Source organism: Oncorhynchus clarkii, chromosome 28 (genome assembly GCF_045791955.1).
Source record: "Oncorhynchus clarkii lewisi isolate Uvic-CL-2024 chromosome 28, UVic_Ocla_1.0, whole genome shotgun sequence".
Classification (NCBI taxonomy): domain Eukaryota; kingdom Metazoa; phylum Chordata; class Actinopteri; order Salmoniformes; family Salmonidae; genus Oncorhynchus; species Oncorhynchus clarkii.
In genome coordinates, this window is record NC_092174.1 from 8076831 (window position 1) to 8102941 (window position 26111).

The 26111-nt window shown below is 40.6% G+C and overlaps 1 protein-coding gene across 1 annotated transcript in view; it reads left to right on the forward strand.

The window, feature by feature from the left end:
- The first annotated feature begins 2974 nt into the window (after nucleotides 1-2974).
- Nucleotides 2975-26111, forward strand: part of LOC139387133 (low-density lipoprotein receptor-related protein 8-like) — a 185363-nt gene continuing 162226 nt past the window's right edge. The window contains exons 1-2 of the mRNA XM_071133157.1: nucleotides 2975-3056; nucleotides 3988-4110. Of these exons, the coding sequence (XP_070989258.1) occupies nucleotides 2990-3056; nucleotides 3988-4110 (190 nt within the window). The 5' untranslated portion in view covers nucleotides 2975-2989. The remainder of the gene's footprint in view (nucleotides 3057-3987; nucleotides 4111-26111) is intronic.

Sequence of the window (26111 nt, forward strand, 5' to 3'; positions counted from 1 at the left end):
CATTACACCTTAAACCTGACAGTGATTTATTTTTTATTTTAACACTTAAATTACTCAGACGGTGACAACAAGTGTAACATCATCTTTGTCTGAGAATGATTATAATTCACTTATCCTTATATTGGGCTCCCGAGTGGCGCAGCGGTCTAAGGCACTGCATCTTATTGCTAGAGGCATCACTACAGACCTTGGTTAGAATCCAGGTTGTATCACAACTGGCCATGATTGGGAGTCCCATAGGGCAGCACACAATTGGCCCAGCGTCATCCGTGTTAGGGTTTGGCCCGGGTAGGCCGTCATTGTAAATAAGAATTTGTTCTTAACTGACTTAAAAATAAATAAAAAATATTGAAGATCATGTGCATGTACCTTTCAAGAGGTCTAGAGTAAAGTCCTCCAGTATTTCTCAGCTGGCAAGGGAACAGATGCCTCTTGCCCATAGCCCTGTGGAGAATGAGACACCCCTAATCAGTGATATTCAGGCCCACAATTTCTGCTTCTGCTCACTGGGGCGAGAGCAGGTTTCCATGGAGGTCTTGAAGTCAGTTATTGTATTTTTCTTTGCCAAGCACTCTGCTCTGTAATCTACTCAGTTTTATTTTTTTTGTAGCACTAGAATATAAGTTCCGCTTCAGTTCATCTCCATTAAAATGACTTATTATGCTGTCAGCAATGGTCGTGCCCTAGATTTGACTGACAGCATCGTTCGTCCTGTAGATTCGGATTATTGCACTTTTTTGCCACAGTGCAGCAACCTCATAGTGTTGGGCAAGACCAATAACAGTTTCATGGTGGGTAATGAGGGGAAGTAGTAGTGCTGTTCACTCATATGTGGCCATTACCTAGCTGTAGCCGAGGAGTATTATTTTGCATAATTGTTTGGTGAATAGTCTACTAAGACTAGGGTTGTTAAAAGGATATGGAAGTGTCCAAAGGGAATCGATTCTGTAACTATGCACGCAGGTGGGGACAGCAAAGTCACTTAGGGACTCGCAGACCCTTTTTAAAAGATGCCCAAATTGAGTGTTTTTGGTAAACAGGTCTTGAACACCTGCAGGTGCAGAATTATTTAACCTTCGTAACCTCATTTACGACACCTTCTGTACTCCCTCCACTCCTTCCTTCAGTTTTTCCAAGGACAAGACACCAAAATAAACTCACCATTGACCGATCATTCTCCCTCTCTTGGCCAGATCCTCTATCACGTCAACCTTGACTTCCACTGCTATGCCGATGACGCCCAGATCTACCTCAGCACCAAATCTCTCCTCAACCCACCTCTGACCCACATTGAATCCTGCCTCTCTGCGATAAATACATGGATGCAGCAAAGCATCCTCAACCTCAACAGTGATACAATGGAACTCCTACTCCTCGGCATCAAATCCACCCTCAACAAAGCTAAGACCCTCACCATTGACGACACCACTGTGTCTCCCTCCCCCACACAGGCAACGTTGGCGTCATTCTAGACACCACCCTCTCTTTTGACCACCACAAGACAGATGGTCAAATCCTCATTCATCCACCTCCGCAACATTGCCAAAGTCAGGCCCTCCCTCTCCAGTTCTGCCGCTGAAACCCTCATACATGCATTGATCTCCTCCCGTCTTGACTAATGCAACTCACTACTCTCCGGCATCAACTCAAACTGCCTCCATAAGCTCCAAATGGTTCAAAACTCTGCAGCTCACCACACTAAGTCTTGGCAGCACGTCACCCATGTTCTCCGTGAACACCACTGGCTCTCAACACATTGATTACAATATCCTCCTTCGTACCTACAAAGCCCTTCACCGCCTTGCCCCTCCTTACATCGCAGACCTTCTTCTCCCCTACCAACCCACATCCCCAGGTCGAAGCTCCAAAGCTTCACCGACAGGGACCTCACCAGGGTTGCTCCTAGGCTCTGGAAGTCCCTCCTTTCAGCCATCTGTGACTCTGAGTCCTTCACCACCTTTCAGGGTCCTAAAGCCCCCCCCAATCTCGCCCCTTACCCTAAACCGGGTTTGCATCTAAACCCAAATCCTACCCTCCTCATACACTGATACAGTACGTCACACTCTTTCCCTTTCTTGAGCCGACCCCTCTCTTTGTTTTTTGTTTCGTCTGATGTTATATTTTGACTCCTGTTTTTTATTTTATTTCTACAATTGTAAAGTGATTTTGGGTCTTTAAAGTGCTAAACAAGTCCCATGTATTATTTGTATAACTATTTTCCTCTGCCTAGCACCTTCCTCTACCTCACTTAACTGCCTATCATGCCACCCCCAAAGAATCTGGCTGGGTAGATGTGATTGTGTATATCTCGCTCGCTCTGTGTGTGCGTGTGTGTGCCCCAGGGAAGTGTTTCTCTCGCTTAAATATTTATGTGTTGGCCTACATACAATTATTTTTCAGAACATATTAAATTAGACATTCAATTAATGATTTAAAAAAAAATGTGTATTATTGTGGTAGGAGGAACCTTAGTTTTGGTCTGTGTTTTCCAGGGGACTCCAATTAGTAAAATATATTAATTCAACCTTAGACCTGTTGTTCGGGTGAGAGCTTTGTTCTGAACGTCCACTGTGAAGTTAATCATTTAAAACTTTGGAAATATATTGCTTTCATCTTTTGCAAATAGAATAGGCTACTGTAGCCTAATAACGTTTTTTTCACGAGTTCTTGGTCAATGCATCTACATCTTTTTCTGCCTACTGGCGCGTGTAAAACAAAGTTCAATATTTTCGGCAATTCCCGACAATGTTTTGGCTCGGTGAAGAACATTGATAAAAATAATCATACTCGACAGTAGGCCTGAACATAATTGAAAAGACTGCTTTATGGTTATTTTTACAAGCACAATTCCCGCCCATACACGGCGTCGTCACTGATTCAAATTGCCAGAGAGGTTTTAGTTCGGTGAAGTACCACTGTCGCATCGCTAGAGGAACGGATACTAGGTCAGGCTTTGTTTGTGGATGAGCTCCATCACCTCCTCCCAGAAATGTGGACGGATATAAGGAAAATACTGCTCTTTCATTTGTTAGCCCTGAAACTTCATTCCTCAAAAGGTTTGTCCTATTTTCTTCGATCCTTAAAATGATGGTAATCGGATGAAAGTATGCCGGTAATGAGCTAAACGGAGAGGGATCCAGCCTAACGCGGTCTCCTCCGGATGATAGCGAATGATTTCATGCGCTAGCCTACTGTTGCAACGATGTGGGAGAACCACTCATTGTTAGTGGAAAACTGAATGAAAATATCACAATACAAATTGTGGTAATTTAAACTGTATGTTTTATGAACATTTATGGGAAAATGTATGGGGAATGTGTGCGTCAGCGTTTACTTGGCAATGTTGACATGTGTTCCTTGGATGTGAGAGCATCCATATAATTACAACATAGGTGGTAGTAGCCTAGGCTACATTAATCTTTGTTTCATTGTAACGATACGATGGTTAGGCCTAACGTGCGCCCACTCCCTTTTAAAATGCTATAATTATAAATGACAGAATCCTTACAATCGGTCCTCACAATGGGCAAAGACATCAGTTCAACTTCTAGTTTTGATTTACATTTGGTTGAGTTGTCAATGTCAACTAACGTGAAATCAATGTGAAATAAACAAACAAAAAATTTACCATGTCATTGCATTTAGGTTAAAAGTTGTGTGAAAAAAAATACGAAATTCTCTTACATTGATTACTTTCAAACCCAATCAGTTTTCCACGTTGATTCAACGTCATCACATTTATTTTTGTTTGTTGAAATTACGTGGAAACAACGTTGATTCAACCAGTTTGCCAAGTGGGTTATGTGTCTATTGTAGCAAAACAACAGCCCAAAGTGACGCTCATAACGGAATCCTATTTCAATCCTGACTGACTGGCTGAATATGCGGCATATCATAGGCATTCATTAGCAAATTACAGTTTGAGCCCATGTGTTAGGTGGATGGCGGGATGTGCGCGTATTATTGATGTTTTTTCCAACATTGCAGGAGCAGAGGCAGAAGAGTGTGAGGATGGTCAGTTTCAGTGCAATAACAAAAGGTGTATACCGACCATATGGAGGTGCGACGATGATGACGACTGCTCAGACAACAGCGACGAGGAAAACTGTGGTAAGTAAAACAATTCATAATAATGTCTGACATTGCCTTCAAATTGCCTACACGTGACACTTAGGCAACTTTTCAATTTCTAAAAACACACATGGACACTTGAGAAACAGACCATGACTAGGCTACTCAGAATAATAGTGACTTTTTGGCACATTTGGTGGCGGTGGCAAACTGTGACTATAGGACCATCAGAGGGATCAAAAATCTTCCAATACCTTGTATCAAACTCAAAAATCAAGAAGAAAACATAGCATCACTTAATGTGCCCAACATATCTTCTGTAGATGGAACATTCTAGTTATAGTGAAGGAAGAACAATGCTTTTTGACATTATGAATGAATCAAACAGGCCTGGCTGCGCTTTGGGCTGCCGCACAAACAGAGATAGAACAGGCATGGACACAACATGTGACACACAGCATAAAATAATTGGACCAGCAAAACAAAAAACACACTTTTTACACAACCTATGGTAGGCCAACACCACTATCACCAAAAGTGACAGCAAAAGTGTCACTTCTAAGGTGACAGGGCTTGTGGTGCTGAAAGGACCGGGACCGTAATACCTGTGCACTCCATAGCGCTGAAGGAGAGACAGTTTTGGTCAAACAAGACAACTGGGAATCCTGCCAAAAACTAGCTCCGACTGGGATGATTATTTTTTGAACTGTCATCAAACTCAGATTTCCAACTCAGGAACTCGGGCCTCTTTCTAGAGCTCCAACCTCAAGATCACTGATGTCATGATTTTGACCTCTTGTCTTGAAAGCACCAATAGACATTTAATTTCAATTAGAATATTTTTTACAGACCCACCAATTACAAGTCAAAATGTGATTGGTTCATTGCACTGTCACTCCAAAATTCTGCTCTAATAGAGTTTAATGGCAGAGGCCTTCTGTCTAGCTTCTGAAGGCCTAGCCAATGGCTAGCTGAGCTTGATTTTTCTAACCATAGACCACCAATGAAAATAAATCCTGATTGGATATAAATCAGCATTAACCCATGTCTTTCCAACACAAACTGAAGCGATGAAATCAGAAGATCATACAATTGATTGTAAAGATGAAATAGAAATTAAAACAACATTTTATTTGACATTTATTTATAAATCCTTAGGCCTTCTCTGAAGGCTTTGAAGGGGCTCCTTATTCCACGCTATTTTGTAGACTATGATGGTTTGGTCTCGTTCTATCACCAAAAAAATGTATGCCTATGTCAGATGATGTTAAAAGCAAGTAACGTTAATTTTACTCTCCACAGTAGCTATGTTGAATCGGGTGGCTAGTGCCTTGCATGTAAACCATTCCCCTTAATGTTTGAAAGAACAGGTGGATAGGGAGGGACCCATGGCATACAGTTGGGGGAATAACACACAGAGGGGACCAGTGCGACATCACACCTGAGTTGGGACGCTCTAGGGGCCTGTCATGCCAAACAGTGTCCACCTTCCAAAAAAAGTGTCCTCCCTGCATCACAATGGGAATCGATATTCTATTAGCGTCCGTATTAGCGTCCGTTGCTATATCAGCGGTGTGTGATGACCTAATGCGTTGAATTTTGGAGATCATTACAGCCACAAACATTTTTTTAAATCCCCGCTATGTAAACAAATCAGATTTCTGTGACAATTTAGCTGCTTAAACAACTTTTGTTGAGCTAATAAGATGAAAACTACTTCTGGGTACCTTGTTAACATGTCATCAACCTGAAATCCATGTCTTAAAAGTGGCTATGTTTCGGAAATAGCGAAGGAAACGTCTATTCGCTTGACACGTTAATATTGCTTACCTTACAAATCACAAAGTCCGCTAATTATCCACTCCATTCATATGCACATCGATTGGATTCATACTCTGGCTTGTCTGGCTGGCATGTTTTTATTTTGAGCTTGTCTTGTCTACTACACTGAAACTCTATTATGATTTTTTTTTAAAAATCTATATATCTCGCATGGCTCATTAGTACACCCTTGTGGTTGAATATATATGTACCTACTGTCGGTCCTAGGCCAACAATGAATAATGTTAAACTAACAAATTACCATAACGGGCTATGTTACAATTTACAACAGTGAACAGCTTGTGAAAGAGTGAATAGCTTGTGAAAGAGTGAACAGCTTGTGAAACAGTGAACAGCCTTGTGAAACAGGTGTGTCAATCGACTCTAGGGGGTTAAGAGAAGGGGACCGAGATGAAAACAAGCAAACACACAGGTTACAGGTAGATCAGGTATTGATTGATTTAAGTGTTCGATTAGACATGCAATAATGTAAATGGCAGTCAAAAAAGAAAGGATATCTGTCTGTAATTTTTTACACCAGAGGGGTAAGGAATGGGAGGAGGTCTCCAGAGATGGAGAAGGGATGGGATGAGGTCTCCAGAGATGGAGAAGGAATGGGAGGAGGTCTCCAGAGATGGAGAAGGGATGGGATGAGTGGGCAGATTGTTCTGCAATCAGATGTCACTAGATGCAGAATTTTGTCTGGAGTGAGAGGAGAAAGAGTTGAAGGATGATGGAAGAGACAGAAACAAGAGACAGGAGGTGCTACTTCTTCCTGTCACTTGTAATAGACAGGCAGCCAGTCTCAAAAGGGGGGGCATGAATCTTGCTCAAGCTGGTCATCGTCTTGTCTCCTCGCCGTCTTGAAACATGGCAGAACCCCTGGAGATCAAAAGCAGAGTAAAGGGAAAAGAGGTGGCGGGATGAAAAAGCAAACACAAAGGCTACTTCATTTTCAATATCATGGGCCTGGTTTAGTTCAAAGCCCTCACCACGTCAAGGTATAGGCTGTGAGTTTTTTCGTTTTTTAAATTAAGTCCCTTAACCCCCTACTCTATTTTTTCAGTGTTTGATCTGATGGGGCTCAGGTACAGTGCCTTGCGAAAGTATTTGGCCCCCTTGAACTTTGCGACCTTTTGCCACATTTCAGGCTTCAAACATAAAGATATAAAACTGTATTTTTTTGTGAAGAATCAACAACAAGTGGGACACAATCATGAAGTGGAACGACATTTATTGGATATTTCAAACTTTTTTAACAAATCAAAAACTGAAAAATTGGGCGTGCAAAATTATTCAGCCCCCTCAAGTTAATACTTTGTAGCGCCACCTTTTGCTGCGATTACAGCTGTAAGTCGCTTGGGGTATGTCTCTATCAGTTTTGCACATCGAGAGACTGAAATGTTTTCCCATTCCTCCTTGCAAAACTCCTCGAGCTCAGTGAGGTTGGATGGAGAGCATTTGTGAACAGCAGTTTTCAGTTCTTTCCACAGATTCTCGATTGGATTCAGGTCTGGACTATACAGTTTTATATCTTTATGTTTGAAGCCTGAAATGTGGCAAAAGGTCGCAAAGTTCAAGAGGGCCGAATACTTTCGCAAGGCACTGTAGGTGTAACAATATGGTGATGACCCGACCCTGCTGTGTAATGGGCCCTGGGACACCTCTGTCATATTATTTACACAAATCTAGAACCTACAGATATGCAAACACTAACTAGAAACCAATGTTCAATTCCAAAACCAACCCTGGCCTAAAATTTGTGAATGGTTAGGGAGAAGGGGCTATAATGACCAATAAGGAACTGGGCAACTGAACAGTCAATTTCAGTCAACTGAACATTTTACTTGCAATAAATATATTTACTATGCAAATGTACACATTTACTGCCAAGTTTCAAATACAGTTGAAGTCGGAAGTTTACATACACCTTAGCCAAATACATTTAAACTCAGATTTTCACAATTCCTGACATTTAATCCTAGTAAAAATTCCCTGTTTTAGGTCAGTTAGGATCGCCACTTTATTTTAAGAATGTGAAAGGTCAGAATAATAGTAGAGAGAATTATTTATTTCAGCTTTTATTTCTTTCATCACATTCCCTGTGGATCAGACGTTTACATACACTCAATTAGTATTTGGAAGTATTGCCTTTAAATTGTTTAACTTGGATCAAACGTTTTGGGTAGCCTTGGCCCATTCTCCAAAAAGTATGATCTTTGTCCCTATCATCAGTTGCAAACCGTAGTCTGTCTTTTTTAGGCGGTTTTGGAGCAGTGGCTTCTTCCTTGCTGAGCGGCCTTTCAGGTTATGTCTATGTAGGACTCGTTTTACTGTGGATATAGATACTTTTGTACCCGTTTCCTCCAGGATCTTCACAAGGGCCTTTACTGTTGTTCTGGGATTGATTTGCACTTTTCGCACCAAAGGACGTGCATCTCTAGGAGACAGAACGAGGCTCCTTCCAGAGCGGTATGACGGCTGTGTGGTCCCATGGTGTTTATACTTGCGTACTATTGTTTGTACAGATGAACGTGGTACCTTCATGCGTTTGGAAATTGCTCCCAAGGATGAACCAGACTTGTGGTCTACAATTCTGAGGCCTTGGCTGATTTCTTTTGATTTTCCCATGATGTCAAGCAAAGAGGCACTGAGTTTGAAGGTAGGCCTTGAAATGCATCCACAGGTACACCTTCAATTGACTCAAATGATGTCAATTAGCCTATCAGAAGCTTCTAAAGCCATTACATAATTTTCAGGAATTTTCCAAGCTGTTTAAAGGCATAGTCAACTTAGAGTATGTAAACAATTGTTGGAAAAATTACTTGTGTCATGCACAAAGTAGATGTCCTAACCGACTTGCCAAAACTATAGTTTGTTAACAAGAAGTTTGTGGAGTGGTTGAAAAACGAGTTTTAATGACTCCGACCTAAGTGAATGGTAACTTCCGACTTCAATTGTACATGTACCTAACAAGTTGGAAGACATTGGTTGTTGAAATACTAAAGTTTACGTACATCTCCACCCTGTCTTTCTCTCTGTTTTTCCGTTTTTCTCTGTTTCTCTCTCGCTTTCTCTCTGTCTCTCACTTGTATCCTCTTTCTCACTTACTTTTGTTCTCTCTCTGTCAGTCTGTTTCGCTCTCTCTCTCTCTCTTTCTCTCTCTCTCTCTCTCTCTCTCTCTCTCTCTCTCTCTCTCTCTCTCCTTGTGACAACTAGTTAAGGCCATTGGTGTGACCATAATTGCTTACTATTGCTTAAGTGCAAGCTACATACAAACAGAAAGGAACAATAACCGTTAGCTAGCTAGCTAACGTTAGCTAAATATAACTTTCTGGCTAGCTAGCTGACTAGGCAGGCTGAGTAGCTAGCAATGTCAAAATTTATTCCTATTTAACAATATTTTCTTATATAATGACAGAGTACCAGTCAAAAATGTGGACACACCTACTTATTTAAGGGTTTTTCTTTATTTCTACTATTTTCTATATTGTAGAATAACAGTGAAGACATCAAAACTATTAAATGACACATGGAATTATGTAGTAACCAAAAAAGTGTTAAACAAATCAAAATGTATTTTCTATTTAATATTCTTCAAAGTAGCCACCCTTTGCCTTGATGACAGCTTTGCACAGTGCAAAGGGTGGCTACTTTGAAGAATGTAAAATATATTTAGATTTGTTTAACACTGTTTTGGTTACTACATGATTCCATATGTGGTATTTCATAGTTTTGATGTCTTCACTATTATTCTACAATGTAGAAAATAGTAAAAATAAAGAAAAACCCTTGAATGAGTTGGTGTGTCCAAACTTTTGACTGGTACTAGCGACATGTGGTAAAGAAAGTTTTGTCTATCCAGTCTTTTCAGTCTTCTGAAGCAATAGGTAGCAGGCAGGTAGTCACCCTCAAAACACTGTCCTTGGAGAGCGATTTTAAGTTAGTAAATTTGCGCTGACCGAGCGAGCGCTTATGAGGTGAAATAAAACTAGAACTGTCCTCCGCGTCCTCCGTCCTCCACGACCGCAACAGAGGCAAGCAACGGGCGCTTTGGTTCATTACGTAGGCCGGTCAGAATTTTGCCAGTTCTAGAAACTGCCCTAGCAACAGAAGCTAGAGCTCATCGAATCCCCTTGTGACGCGGGGGTGGGGACACTTTTTTTGTCAGGTGGACACTATTTTGCATGATGGGCCCGATTTGTGTGCAGGTGATTTAACTCCTTCTGTCGAGAGTTCCTGGCTATTTTTCATTTAGGGCAGTGGTGCTATGTTTGGTTCTCAGGCCTCAGGGGCAATTTGTGGTGGAGGCATGAACGATGATTGGACAGCACATCTTCCCATCTCTTCCCACCCACATAGAGAAACCAGCTGACAGATAGAATATAGCAGGCTATGAGAGCCTATAGAGCTTTGATAGTTATCCAGAATCCTGTCAGACTCCCTCAGAAAAAATAATAGAATTCCAATCCCCTTGCTCTTTGTGTACCCAGCCCGTGTCCTATATTTTCAGGAGAAGCACAAACAAAAACATTGGTTGTACTCTTGGCATGCGTTTCTCTTTTGTCTCTCTGGGTTAATTGTGGCTCAAGAGAAATTCCTACTGGTACCCACTCTGTGCACAACTCTCTCTGTCTCCCTCTCTTACGAACACGCACGCGCACACACACACACATTTTCACTATCTTTCGCTCTTCTCTCTCCTTTGTGTCTGTCTTAAGGCTTCTGCATGCTTCGGTTTGGCGTGCTTGCGTGCTGCCTTAAAAGACCTTTGCTTGAAAAATGAGAAAAAGCAGCAATAGTACTGTTTGTCCAGGATACACTTCCTCAAAATCGTCCCAATTAATCTAAAAGAATTCAATAAATCTTTCATTAATTTGGACGTTTTTGCCGAGATCTCAGTTGTGCAGTTTTACATCTATTTCTCAAGTTAAAAAAATGCGCATGAAAACGAGTCATCAATCGTTGAATGACAACAAACACTTAATTGAAAAATCCCTACTGTTGACCAATGGCCAACGAAGGGGCGTAGACTTCATCTCCAAGCCTCCGCTTGTAGTGTGCATGAACAGCTGAAAAATCCCTTGCCGAAACACCAAAACAAACAAAAAAACGTCACAAACGGTTCCGAATTGATTCGGACGGGAAGCATGTGGACGCCTTTACTTACACAGATGGACACACGCATACCAGTGGTGGCTGCTGAGGGGAGGATGGCTCATAATAATGGCTGGAATAGAGTATAATGGCTGGAATAGAGTATGATGGCTGGAATAAAGTATAATGGCTGGAATAGAGTATAATGGCTGGAATAGAGTATAATGGCTGGAATAGAGTTAAATGGCTGGAATAGAGTATAATGGCTGGAATAGAGTTAAATGGCTGGAATAGAGTTAAATGGCTGGAATAGAGTATAATGGCTGGAATAGAGTATAATGGCTAGAATAGAGTATGATGGCTGGAATAGAGTATAATGGCTGGAATAGAGTATAATGGCTAGAATAGAGTATAATGGCTAGAATAGAGTATAATGGCTGGAATAGAGTTAAATGGCTAGAATAGAGTATAATGGCTGGAATAGAGTATAATGGCTAGAATAGAGTATGATGGCTGGAATAGAGTATAATGGCTGGAATAGAGTATAATGGCTGGAATAGAGTATAATGGCTGGAATAGAGTATAATTGCTGGAATAGAGTATAATGGCTGGAATAGAGTATAATGGCTGGAATAGAGTATAATTGCTGGAATAGAGTATAATTGCTGGAATAGAGTATAATGGCTGGAATAGAGTATAATGGCTGGAATAGAGTTAAATGGCTGGAATAGAGTTAAATGGCTGGAATAGAGTATGATGGCTAGAATAGAGTATAATGGCTGGAATAGAGTTAAATGGCTGGAATAGAGTTAAATGGCTGGAATAGAGTATAATGGCTGGAATGGATTCCATCTGCTCCATTCTGGCCATTATTATGAGCCCTTCTCCCCTCAGCAGCTTCCATTGACCCACACACACACACACTTTGTAGAGCATTTAGATCTATTGTGGCGATAAAGCCAGTCTCCGGAGGCCGCTTGGTATCCTTGCCCCCTCGTCTCTGACAGTGACACCAGCAGGTTGAGTCCTCAGGCCTCAGTGAAAACAGGTCATTTGGAGCTTCTCTCTTCGTCTCCCTAAAAGATTAATGTGTCACTGTTCCACACCCGCGATACTGTGTGGGACATTTTTGTTATCGTTTTTTTTTTGTTCTTTGTTATTTTCTATTAAAGATTAAGGGCATCGGTCTGGTGGACCCATTTTCTCCTTCTTTACTGTCCAACAGGGCTGGTGGCTTCAATTCCTTTTCAATTCTGTCAATTCAGGAAGTAAACCACATTTTTCTCATAGAGGAACATTGACATTTCTGTTTACTTCCTGAGTTGACAGGACTGACATGTAATTGACTTGAATCCTGCTGTACAACGGAATGTTACGTTTGGGTGGGTTGCATTTTGGAAATGCCGGCTTTGCAAATACTTCTGAAAATTGTATTTGTCACATGCTTCGTAAACAACAGGTGTAGACTAACAGTGAAACACTTACTTATGGGCCCTTCACAACAATGCTGAGAGAGAGAAAAAATAGAAATGGTAGAAAAATAATAAACACAGGGATTAAATACACAATGAGTAACGATAACTTGGCTATATACACAGGGTACCAGTACCGAGTTGCTGTGCAGGGGTACGAGGTAATTGAGGTAGATGTTTACATATAGGTATTGATAAAGTGACTGGGCAACAGGATCGATAATAAACAGTAACAGCAGCAAATGTGAGTCAAAACGAGTTAGTGCGAAAAGGTTCAATGCAGATAGTCCGTGTAGCTACTCGTTAATTTAAATAACTATTTAGCAGTGGCTTGGGTGTAGAAGCTGTTCAGGGTCCTGTTGGTTCCAGACTTGGGGCACCGGTAACACTTGTCGTGCGGTAGCAGAGAGAGCTGTCTATGACTAGGGTGGCTGGACTCTTTGGGCCTTACGGCCTTCCTTTGACACCTAATCGAGGTAAATGACTATGCTACCAACATGCTTTTAGCAGGGGCCACCTGCTATTTGATGATTACATTTTCAAAATTGCATCACATTTTTCTTTTAGTTTAAGTCTTCACTATGGTGACTAGCTGCTGTGTGTGGTGTGCCATATCTGTGTGAGCCCACGGAAAAGGCTGATTGAATTGCCTTAATGTTAGCCAGATTGTCGCCATCATCCTCATTCCTCACACAGTTGACCTGCTCTCAATGGGTCAAGACCCTTGCAATATTGGAGAATTACTCCCTTTTCAAATAGGCTAGGTTTTCAGAGGAATAGGCTTTATTACGAAGGTTGGAAATAATAAAATGAATACATGTACTGTAAGTTAAAGAAGAATGTAATGGAAAACCTTGTAATGGAAAACAATCGCAGTAAGGTACTTAACACAGAAATGATTTGATATTGAGATAAATGCATTAGTATGTAGACAGTGTTTAAGCCTAAACATAAGATGCGTTTACTGTATGGTGTAATGAAGGTAATGACAAAGGGGTAATGTGGGGCAGAGGAATATAAATGTTTCCAATAGGGATGTGCATCTTTCCCTTTCAAGACGATTCGATATGTACAGTGGGGCAAAAAAGTATTTAGTCAGCAACCAATTGTGCAAGTTCTCCCACTTAAGAAGACGAGAGAGGCCTGTAATTTTCATCATAGGTACACTTCAACTATGACAGACAAAATGAGAAAAAAAATCCAGAAAATCACATTGTAGGATTTTTAATAAATTTATTTGCAAATTATGGTGGAAAATAAGTATTTGGTCAATAACAAAAGTTTATCTCAACACTTTGTTATATACCCTTTGTTGGCAATGACAGAGGTCAAGCGTTTTCTGTAAGTCTTCACAAGGTTTTCACACACTGTTGCTAGTATTTTGGCCCGTTCCTCCATGCAGATCTCCTCTAGAGCAGTGGTGTTTTGGGGCTGTTGCTGGGCAACACGGACTTTCAACTCCCTCCAAAGATTTTCTATGGGGTTGAGATCTGGAGACTGGCTAGGCCACTCCAAGACCTTGAAATGCTTCTTATGAAGCCACTCCTTTGTTGCCCGGGCGGTGTGTTTGGGATCATTGTCATGCTGAAAGACCCAGCCACGTTTCATCTTCAATGCCCTTGCTGATGAAAGGAGGTTTTCACTCAAAATCTCACGATACATGGCCCCATTCATTCTTTCCTTTACACGGATCAGTCGTCCTGGTCCCTTTGCAGAAAAACAGCCCCAAATCATGATGTTTCCACCCCCATGCTTCACAGTAGGTATGGTGTTCTTTGGATGCAACTCAGCATTCTTTGTCCTCCAAACACGACGAGTTGAGTTTTTACCAAAAAGTTATATTTTGGTTTCATCTGACGATATGACATTCTCCCAATCTTCTTCTGGATCATCCAAATGCTCTCTAGCAAACTTCAGACGGGCCTGGACATGTACTTGCTTAAGCAGTCTGGCACTGCAGGATTTGAGTCCCTGGCGGCGTAGTGTGTTACTGATGGTAGGCTTTGTTACTTTAGTCCCAGCTCTTTGCAGGTGATTCACTAGGTCCCCCCGTGTGGTTCTGGGTTTTTTGCTCACTGTTCTTGTGATCACTTTGACCCCACGGGGTGAGATCTTGCCCCAGATCGAGGGAGATTATCAGTGGTCTTGTATGTCTTCCATTTCCTAATAATTGCTCCCACAGTTGATTTCTTCAAACCAAGCTGCTTACCTATTGCAGATTCAGTCTGCCCAGCCTGGTGCAGGTCTACAATTTTGTTTCTGGTGTCCTTTGACAGCTCTTTGGTCTTGGCCATAGTGGAGTTTGGAGTGTGACTGTTTGAGGTTGTGGACAGGTGTCTTTTATACTGATAACAAGTTCAAACAGGTGCCATTAATACAAGTAACGAGTGGAGGACAGAGGAGCCTCTTAAAGAAGAAGTTACAGGTCTGTGAGAACCAGAAATCTTGCTTGTTTGTAGGTGACCAAATACTTATTTTCCCACCATAATTTGCAAAATAAATTCATTAAAAATTGTAGAATGTGATTTTCTGGATTTTTTTCTTCTCATTTTGTCTGTCATAGTTGAAGTGTACCTATGATGAAAATTACAGGCCTCTCTCATCTTTTTAAGTGGGAGAACTTGCACAATTGGTGGCTGACTAAATACTTTTTTGCCCCACTGTATCTATACTGAACAAAAATATATATGCAACATTCAATGCAACGTTCAATTATCTGGCAACAGCTCTGGTGGACATTCCTGCAGTCAGCATGCCAATTGCACACTCCCTCAAAACTTGAGACATCTGTGGCATTGTGTTGTTTGACAAACCTGCACATTTTAGAGTGACCTTGTATTGTCCCCAGCACAAGGTGCATCTGTGTAATGATCATGCTGTTTAATCAGCTTCTTGAAATGCCACATCTTTTCAAATGGATGGATTATCTTGGCAAAGGAGAAATGCTCACTAACTGTCACGTTCTGACCTTTATTTCCTTTGTTTTTGTATTTAGTTAGTATGGTCAGGGCGTGAGTTGGGTGGGCAGTCTATGTTTGATTTTCTATGATTTGGGGATTTCTATGTTTCGGCCTAGTATGGTTCTCAATCAGAGGCAGGTGTCATTAGTTGTCTCTGATTGAGAATCATACTTAGGTAGCCTGGGTTGCACTATTTGTTTGTGGGTGATTGTCTATGTTGATTGCTTCTTTCAGCGCAGTTTGCATTAGCGTCACGGTTGTTAGTTCGTTTAGTGTTTTGTATAAGGGTTTTCAGTGTTCAGTGTTTTTCTGTAGTAAAATAAATGATGAACACATACCACGCCGCATTTTGGTCTTCCGATCCATCTCGCCTCTCCTCTTCAGATGAAGAGGAGGACGACCGTGACTCTAACAGGGATGTAAACAAATTTAAACATTTTTATTTCTCTCAAACATTTGAAACATGAAACATGGGACCAACACTTGACATGTTGCGTTTATATTTTTGTTCAGTGTAGATACAGTTAAAGTCGGAAGTTTACATACACTTATGTTGGAGTCATTAACATTTGTTTTTCAACCACTCCACAAATTTCTTGTTAGCAAACTATAGTTTTGGCAAGTCGGTTAGTGCATGACACAAGTCATTTCTCCAACAATTGTTTGCAGACAGATTATTTCACTTATAATTCACTGTATCACAATTCCAGTGGTTCAGAAGTTTACATACACTAAGTTGACTGTGCCTTTAAACAGCTTGGAAAATTCCAGAAAATAATGTCATGGCTTTAGAAGCTTCTGATGGGCTAATTGACATCTTTTGAGTCAATTGGAGGTGTACTTGTGGATGTATTTTGAAGGCCTACCTTCAAACTCAGTGCCTCTTTGCTTGACATCATGGGAAAATCAAAATAAATAAGCCCCCAAAAATTGTCGACCTCCACATGTCTAGTTCATCTTTGGGAGCAATTTCCAAATGCCTGAAGGTACCACGTTCATTTGTACAAACAATGGTATGCAAGTTTAAACACCATTGGGACCACACAGTCGTCATAGCGCTCAGGAAGGAGACATGTTCTGTCTCCTCGAGCTCAACGTACCTTGGTGCGAAAAGTGCAAATCGATCCTAGAACAACAGCAAGCAACACAAGGACCTTGTGAAGATGCTGGAGGAAACGGGTACAAAAATATCTATATCCACATTAAAGCGAGTCCTATATCGGCATAACTTGAAAGGCTGCTCAGCAAGGAAGAAGCCACTGCTCCAAAACTGCCATAAAAAAAGCCAGACTACGGTTTGCAGCTGCACATGCGGACAAAGATCAGACTTTTTGGAGAAATGTCCTCTGGTCTGATGAAACAAAAATAGAACCGTTTGGCCATAATGACCATCGTTATGTTTGGAGGAAAAAGGGGGAGGCTTGCAAGCTGAAGAACACCATCCCAACCGTGATGCACGGGGATGGCAGCATCATGTTGTGGGGGTGTTTTGCTGCAGGAGGGACTGGTGCACTTCACAAAATAGATCGCTTCATGAGAAAGAAAAATTATGTGGATATATTGAAGCAACATCTCAAGACATCAGTTAAAGCTTGATCGCAAATGGGTCTTCCAAATGGACAGGAACACCAAGCATTCTTCCAAAGTTGTGGCAAAATGGCTTAACGACATGAAAGTCAAGGTATTGGAGTGGCCGTCACAAAGCCCTGACCTCATCCTATAGAAAATGTGCGAGCAGAACTATTGTGGGAAGCTTGTGGAAGGCTACCCAAAAAGTTTGACTCAAGTTAAACAATTTAAAAGCAATGCTACCAAATACTAATTGTGTGTATGTAAACTTCTGACCCACAGGGAATGTGATGAAAGAAATAAAAGCTGAAATAACTAATTCTCTCTACTATTATTCTGACATTTCACATTCTTAAAATGAAGTGGTGATCCTAACTGACCTAAGACAGGGAATTTATACTAGGATTAAATGTCAGGAATTGTGAAAAACTGAGTTTAAATGTAGTTGGCTAATGTGTATGCAAACTTCCGACTTCAACGGTACATGTGCTCTTATACAATAATAATACAACTAATACGTTTTAGTGTGAAACGTTTCAGTGCAATTCTGTTTGTTAGAGGAACAAATAGATGCGATTCGGTTTTACGAACATTTGTTGTCGTACTGTCCGTCACAACAATTCTTGGTAGTCCAAAAGTCATCTGTTCTTTTGACCAATCGATTGGTCTACATTTTTTAAACGTGTATTTTTCCATATATAGACACACCCTTTGTTTTAATCAAATCAGCCATATGCATTGAGCTAGTCTGATTCTTTAAGCATCACTGTTTGATTAAATAAGACACATATGACTCAAGAGTGAGCCAGATATCAAGATAACCAGAATAAAAAAACCTTAACCTGACCCAACCACTCTCCTGAAAGGATCAGTAATAGGCTACACAAGGAGTCGGCAAACTTTTTCATGTGGAATGCCAATTTATCTTACCATTTCTACTGATCTGTGTGTTAGTTATGGTTTTCATATGCACATTTTTATTAACAGTTTAATTTCATTTATAACAACTTCGTATCGCAAACTAATTGTCATGTGTTTAATCAAAATTCGAAATATAAATATAAATGAAATATAAATGAAAATGAAAATGAATCAAACCTAAAAAGTTGCTTCTATTGCCATTACTATCTATGTAAAAATGTGTGTACATAAAGCCAACAAAATAAAAATATTGCCATCTGCAGGTAGAAAATATCCTGATAAAAAGAAATATCCTATGAATCACATTGGCTACGCATGGCCAGTCTGTAACAAACTGTACACATTTTATTCTCTTAGGTCCGGCTAAAGCTCGGCCAGCAAACTTGCAACATTGGATAAAATATTCTGGGCCCTCGAGTTTTCCGCACCAGTGAGCTCAGGACAGACACAGCTGTATGCTATTTGTGCAAGGGATAACAGGTCATCAGGTATTTTAGGACGTTTCCACTGGATCAGAGCATTACATTTTTTCCATTTCACGCTGAGTGGTTGTTGAAAGGGAGAGACCTGGAAAGATTTGTTAAATATTTTGAGGAACTATTGTCATCCTCAATGGATGTAAAAACTCTGCTTTCTTGCTGTTTGAGGTGAAGAAAACATTACTTTGAGAAGCTCTACAGCTCATTAGCGGTGATGCTTTAAGCCAGTCAGAAATACTATCAGATCCCCAAATCGGCACATTTATATTCTTAAATTTGCGTGCAGGACAGGTAGCCTATGGGCCTACTACTATGTGTAATCAGGTCCGCGTCCTTACTAAACATTGATAGGAGCACTCCAAACAAAAGACAATGACTAAATTGACAAAACTTGTAAATGGAATGAAATAAACAAAAACATGTTTCTCGTTTCTCACGTGTAGGATAGGTTGTTTACTCTGCAAACAACATGTCCTCTCTGACAATGGGAAAGGTAAAAGACTGGAATAATAATATATTGATTGCGCTTACAGAAATTACCGTAACCAAGCAAACATTGTAGATGACAAATTATAGGAATGAATGGTAAAAGTACTACTGTTGATATACAGTATTTAATGGGGAATTGATAGACACAAATGCAAACAATTCACACGATGAAGTTATGAAATAATGACTGAGCACAAATTGGCGGGAGAGAGTGCATTCTGTGCACATCTCTCTCCAGAGCCACACTCCCCTTCTTCTTGGACTGTTCCATCCCTGCGGCCTCCGCAATGGATTAGTCTCGGCCTCCGCAATGGATTAGTTCACTGAGATCAGTGTGAATCAGACGGGTGTCTTGTGTGCCATAAAAAAACAACAACCTATATATATATATAAATACATATACACACACTCCGGTCAAAAGTTTTAGAACACCTACTCATTCAAGGGTTATTCTTTATTTGTACTATTTTCTACATTGTAGAATAATAATGAAGACATTAAAACTATGAAATAACACTTATGGAATCATGTAGTAACCAATAAAGTGTTAAACAAATCAAAATATATTTGAGATTTGTCAAATAGCCACCCTTTGCCTTGATGACAGCTTTGCATACTCTTGGCATTCACTCAACCAGCTTCACCTGGAATGCTTTCATGGAATGGGTTTCCATGGCTGAGCAGCCGCACACAAGCCTAAGATCACCATGCGCAATGCCAAGCATCGGCTGTAGTGGTGTAAAGCTTGCCGCCTTTGGACTCTGGAGCAGTGGAAACACATAAGCCCTGACCTCAACTCCATCGTTCTTTGGGATGAATTGGAACGCAGACTGCGAGCCAGGCCCAATCGCCCAACATCAGTGCTGGACCTCACTAATGGTCTTGTGGCTGAATGGAAGCAAGTTCCTGCAGCAATGTTCCAACATCTAGTGGAAAGCCTTCCCAGAAGAGTGGAAGCTGTTATAACAACAAAGGGGGGGCAACTTCATACTAATGCCCATGACTTTGGAATGAGACTTTGAACAAGCAGGTTTCAACATACTTTTGGTCATATAGTGAATATAATAGCTTGCTTTAAATCCGGTAAAACACAATTTTCAACAGCGCATTGGATAACAATAACGTAGCAAATTACATTGGTTGACACTAAACTAGTAAAGCCTAATATTGCCTAAGCCATTTTACAAGCATTTGAATGCTGAACGTGCAGATATGCAAGATCAGGAATATACCTCTTTTTGGTCAGCGCTTGCTGCGCATTGTGCGTAGTTTGTCTCGGCTACTACTGTAGCCTGGGGTTGTTCAGCATGCAAAACGAGTTGTAGATCAATGACTGTCAATGCAGTTACGTGCTTAGATCGACACTGAAGGAGAGGAAGCATCAGTTATTACAAAATATGTATTTTCGGAAGGAAGAGAAAAAGTAATATGAAAAAAACATTTTTTAGTGAACAGGCGATTCGCAATGTTTGAATTGATTTTCTGACATGCATGCTAGATTTGGATCGGTTTGGCGTCTTGTGGACTGATGCACTCTTGTCTTAAACATTTGGACCGTGGACCGATCTTTATAGGTGAATTGTTACATCCTGTAGTTTCCAACCTATTTTGTGCAGAAGGAGAGAATGGGGAGAATTGAGATGTTTCAGAGAGCAAAGACATTCCAGAAACTACTGCCCAATTATTTGGAGTGAATCTTACTAATGTTCTGGTTAAAGAACTACTGTGCTGCATCTCACACTATGCCCCAGTCAGGTCAGTACACATTTCACAATACACTGTAGAATCATGTTTGAAAAATGTGTGTGTGTGCGTGTCCAGCATTGTGCATTTATACTGTATAAAGTGCTGTGTGTGTGTATGTTGGAGATTGAGTCAAATGCTATGAAAACTTTGAAGGAATCTGTTCTGTGTTCCTTTGGCTTGAATAAGGCGTTGCAATCCTTAGGAATATGGCCATTCCCTTGGGTAGACAGACAGGTGCGTTCTCAAACCAACCATCTGATGGTGGTACTGATGCTAGTCTGTCACTGTTCCTGGTCTCCATCCCCCACCATCTTCTCCACCACTACACCATCCTCCTCTTGCTACTCCATCCCCCACCAGTCCTCCCCCTAAGTACACCCCACTCTCTCTTAATCCCATGCCCTCCAACTCTCATCCTAGCTCCATAGACCCCACTGACTGGCCCCCCTCACAAACCCTCACACACTGACACACACACTTGCATGCATAATCTCACACACACATACGTGCGCATGCCCCAATCACACACACATACACACTGGCATTAGTGGCACATTTTGCACTCACAGCTTATTTTTCTGCTCATGAATTATGAAAAAATTCAAACAATCAATTTAGTTAATATGCAATACCACAACACCATTGTGATATGCTCTGTTGTTACGTAACTTAGTTATTCCATTCTCGGCCAAACAGAATTTTATAATGCAGAGACACTCTTCTCATCTTCTAACAAGTTGACAGCACTGTGGATCGCACAAAGGAATCCTGTATAGCGTTCTGAAGTCATATTTGTGCCAACCCTGACATGGTGCCTAATATAGCAATATCTCCCAGGTTGCGTCCCAAATGATACCCTATTCCTTTTGTAGTGCACTACTTCTGGCCAGGCCCCACTATAAAGGGAATAGGGTTCCATATGGAACGCTGAGTTTGTCTCGCCCATGTATTCTTTTAAAGCGTCCCTTGAAAATCTCGCTGGCCGCACTCTTTTCCCTTTCTTTTATTGGGTTGTCATCCAGATGGCAGATTATACCATATCTAGGCCTATTCCAAAAACAATAGGCTACTCATGAATATAGCATGTTTTGATATCGACACCAGGAGAGGGAGGCTCTCCATTGTCCGTGTCAGGTTGAAACAGTTCTGTTTGTCTATAAACAGACATTTACATTTTTAGTCATTTAGCAGATGCTCTTATTGTGAGTAACTTACGAACCAGTAAATTCAACTATGGGAGGTAAAGCAACCACATATCACAATCAGTCTCAAGGCCATCAGACTGTTAAACAGCCATCACTAACATAGAGAGGCTGCTGCCAACATACAGACTCAAATCTCTGGCCACTTTAATAAAGGTCTCACTAGTCACTTTAAATAATGCCACTTAAATAATGTTTACATATCCTACATTACTCATCTCTTAGGTTTATGCTGTATTCTATACCATCTATTGCGTCTTGCCTATGCCGCACGGACACCGCTCATCCATATATTTATATGTACATATATAAGGTAGTCGTTGTGAATTTGTTAGATTACTGCGCTGTCGAAACTAGAAGCACATGCATTTTGCTACCCTCGCATTAACATCTGCTAACCATGTGTATGTACCAATAAAATTTGATTTGATTTACAAGAAATTGCTTCTATCTACAAATATCAGTGCTTGTATAAGTACAAACAATGGACAAGAACAACAGTTAGCCTAAGTTTGAGTCCTTGTCTATTTGCTCTATTTTTATAGCTAAGATAAATCCAGGCTTGTCTTTTGGAGGCAAAGTGGGGTAAAAAAACCTTGGACGCTCTCTCACTCGCTCTCTTCTTACCCCCTGTAGCGTTTGTTTATTTCTTCTTTCTTCATACCAGGTGTGCATCCCAGATGGTACCCTATACCCTGTATAGTGCACTACTTTTGACAAGCACTAGACCTATATAGGAAATAGGATGCTATTTTGGATGCACACCAAGTCTCCGATTGGATGTGGTCTCTTCTTATTCTGTGCCAAAACACTTCCTCCAATACCCACCACAATCCGCTTATATCAGGAAGTTATTTTGGGTAGGGGCACCAGTTTGATTGGCGGCAGAGGTTAGTCATGACTTTGGAGCTGCAGTGTTGCTGTGTCCCAATGCAGCACTCAATCCCCATTGTGCTTTGGGGACAAAGAGATGATTTATTTACCCACGTTGACAGTACTGTCTTCTGTTCTGACCGCAAAAATGAATGCTTTTTAGAAACGTATTGCCTTCTGTCATGTGTTTGGTTCCACGTTTGCAGTGTTATTTTCTGATAACTTAAAAACAAAAGCCTTTCAGAATGTATTTCCTCCTGTCCTGATATAGTGCATTCAGACCACTTGACTTTTTTCACATTTTGTTATGTTACAGCCTTATTTGGATCATATTATTTATTTGTATTTTTGATTTTATTTAATTTAAACCTTTATTTAACTGGGTCGCGAATGACTGGGACGCGTCCATAGATACAGAACAAAAATACTTAATGACTGGGTCTCATGTCTGGCAACCGAACCGAACGAACGACCAGCCGGCTTGGGCAGCAACCTTAGATTTGTGTCGGGACTATACCTCGTGTAAGGATGAAATAATATGTTTTTTTTATGAAAATATGTCAATTATTGTTTGAATATGTTGGTAACCCATATAAAAGTGATGCCCTCGAAGCCGGTGTTTGGAGGATATATTGGCATTAGGCCCTAGATGAAATCAAGGGCCAGCAAACCGTGCCAATATATCCTCCAAACACAGGCTTCGAGGGCATTATCACTTAAGCCCGCCACAGTTTTTTTAATGATCCTTTAAACCACGACTACTAGTTTGATGGTTGTAGCCGTCAATTGTTCCATTAACATCACCCATATTAGCAAACGTATTTCATTTAAAACTTCACATTTCTTTAGTATATGCTACTTATCGTAATGAAGAAAATCAGCAAAATGCCTGCGATAAGCGATCAGTATGGTCGTTGTCGATAATTTTTGGTTTATCAGACCCAGCTTTACTCTACGAGCATATCCAGTTCTAGAGTGGGATCTCTGCTAGTTTTAAAGTTGTGGCCCATTTTAAACAGATAAATAGGCATAGTAGGCAATGTAACCAATCACAGTCCTCCTTTTACCTGTATCATTGCACATCTTTCAAGTTCCTTGGTGCCCACATCACCAACGAACTATCATGGTCCAAACATACCAAGACAGTTGTGAAGAGGGCACGACAAAACATTTTCGCCCACAGGAGACTGAAAAGATTTGGCATGGATCCCCAGATCCTCAAAAGGTTCTACAGCTGCACCATTGAGAGCATCCTGACTAGTTTCATCACCGCCTGGTATGGCAACTGCTTGGCATCTGACCGTAAGGCGCTACAAAGGGTAGTGCGTACGGCCCAGTACATCACTGGGGACAAGCTTCCTGCCACCCAGGACCTATATAATAGGCGGTGTCAGTGGAAAGCCCTAAAAATTGTCAGACTCCAGTCACCCAAGTTATAGACTGTTTTCTCTGCTACCCCACGGCAAGCGGTACCGGAGCACCAAGTTTAGGACTAAAAGTCTCCTCAACAGCTTCTACCCCCAAGCCATAAGACTGCTGAACAATTCATCAAATGACCACTGGACTATTTACATTTACACCCCTCCTCCCTTGTGTACACTGCTGCTACTCTCTGTTTACTGTCTATGCATTGTTCATGTGGATAATCTTTTGACAAAGCTTAAATTGAAATTAGGTTTTTATTTTTGTAATAAGGCATGCATCCCGCTAATGGCTAGAAAGAAGCTTGTTAAGGTCACTTTTCTCTATGTAATTGATTATGGTGACTTGTTGTATATGCATTTAAATATATATATATATATATATATATATATATATATATATATATATATATATATATATATTTCACCTTTATTTAACCAGGTAGGCTAGTTGAGAACAAGTTCTCGTTTACATCTGCGACCTGGCCAAGATAAAGCAAAGCAGTGCGACACAAACAACAACACACAGTTACACATGGAATAAACAAACATACAGTTAATAATACAATTGATAAAAAGTCTATATACAGTGTGCGCAAATGAGGTAAGATAAGGAGGTAGGCAATAAATAGGCCATAGTGGCGAAATAATTACAATTTAGCAATTAAACACGAGTGATAGATGTGCAAAATATGAATGTGCAAGTAGAGATACTGGGGTGCAAAGGAACTAAATAATAAATAACAGTATGGGGATGAGGTTGTTGGATGGGATATTTACAGATGGGCTATGTACATGTGCAATGATCTGTAAACTGCTCTGACAGCTGGTGCTTAAAGTTAGTGAGGGAGATATGGGTCTCCAGCTTCAGTGATTTTTGCAATTCATTCCAGTCATTGGCAGCAGAGAACTGGAAGGAAAGGCGGCCAAAGTAGGATTTGGCTTTGAGGGTGACCAGTGAAATATACCTGTTTGAGTGCGTGCTACGGGTGGGTGCTGCTATGGTGCTATGCTGCTATGCAGTGAGCTGAGATAAGGCAGAGCTTTATGCATGCAACATCCTCCGTCTTACAGAGACGGGCCTCTGTTTATCATGCATCCTTGCACTTTATTACAAATGCCAAGTCACTCACCCACCGTTTCACATTGTACCAAATGGTAGGTTGGACCTCACTTAATATGCGCAGAAAGACACATTTGTATGTGTTCATCTACAAAGCCCTTTTGGGTAAACCCTCTTTAAAACTGTAGTCTGGTCTTCTTCACCACCAGCAGTTATCATACTTGGTCTACTAGGTACCCCCGCACACTGACTCAGTACCTGTACCACTGTATATAGCCTTGTTATTCTTATTCTTATTGTGTTCCTTTTTATTCTTGTTTTTTTAACTTTAGTCTATTTGGTAAATATTTTCTTAACTCTTCTTGAACTGCACTGTTGGTTAAGGGCTTGTAAGTAAGCATTTCACGGTAAGGTCTACACTTGTTGTATTCGGCGCATGTGACAAAGTTTGATTTGATTTTGATTTGATCTTACAAATCACCAGCAGAGGGCGACCATTTTCAATCCATTTTCACACTCACTCTGGTGATAATGCTTACAAAATGGATCATAACTCTAAAAGTAGCAGAGATCCCACTCTGGAGCTTTGATATGCTGTGGAGTATATAATGTTCAACAATATATAGAAAATTTACCAAATAATTTTTGGGGATTTTTCAATATTCATGTTTATATTTTTCAATATTAAAAAAATATTTGTAATTGTGTTCTATTGAAATCACAATACTGCTCAATACTACTCAATACTACTCAATACTACTCACACAGATCCAGCAGTAAAGTCTTCTATGACACCAGTGTTTGCTTTGTAGCACCTACAGATGAAACATTGTGACATCCTAAATGAGGCCAAAATCTCATAAATATGCCACCTTTGATAAATCATTTCGATACAAATGTCAGAAATATGTCAACAATCCTTCCTCC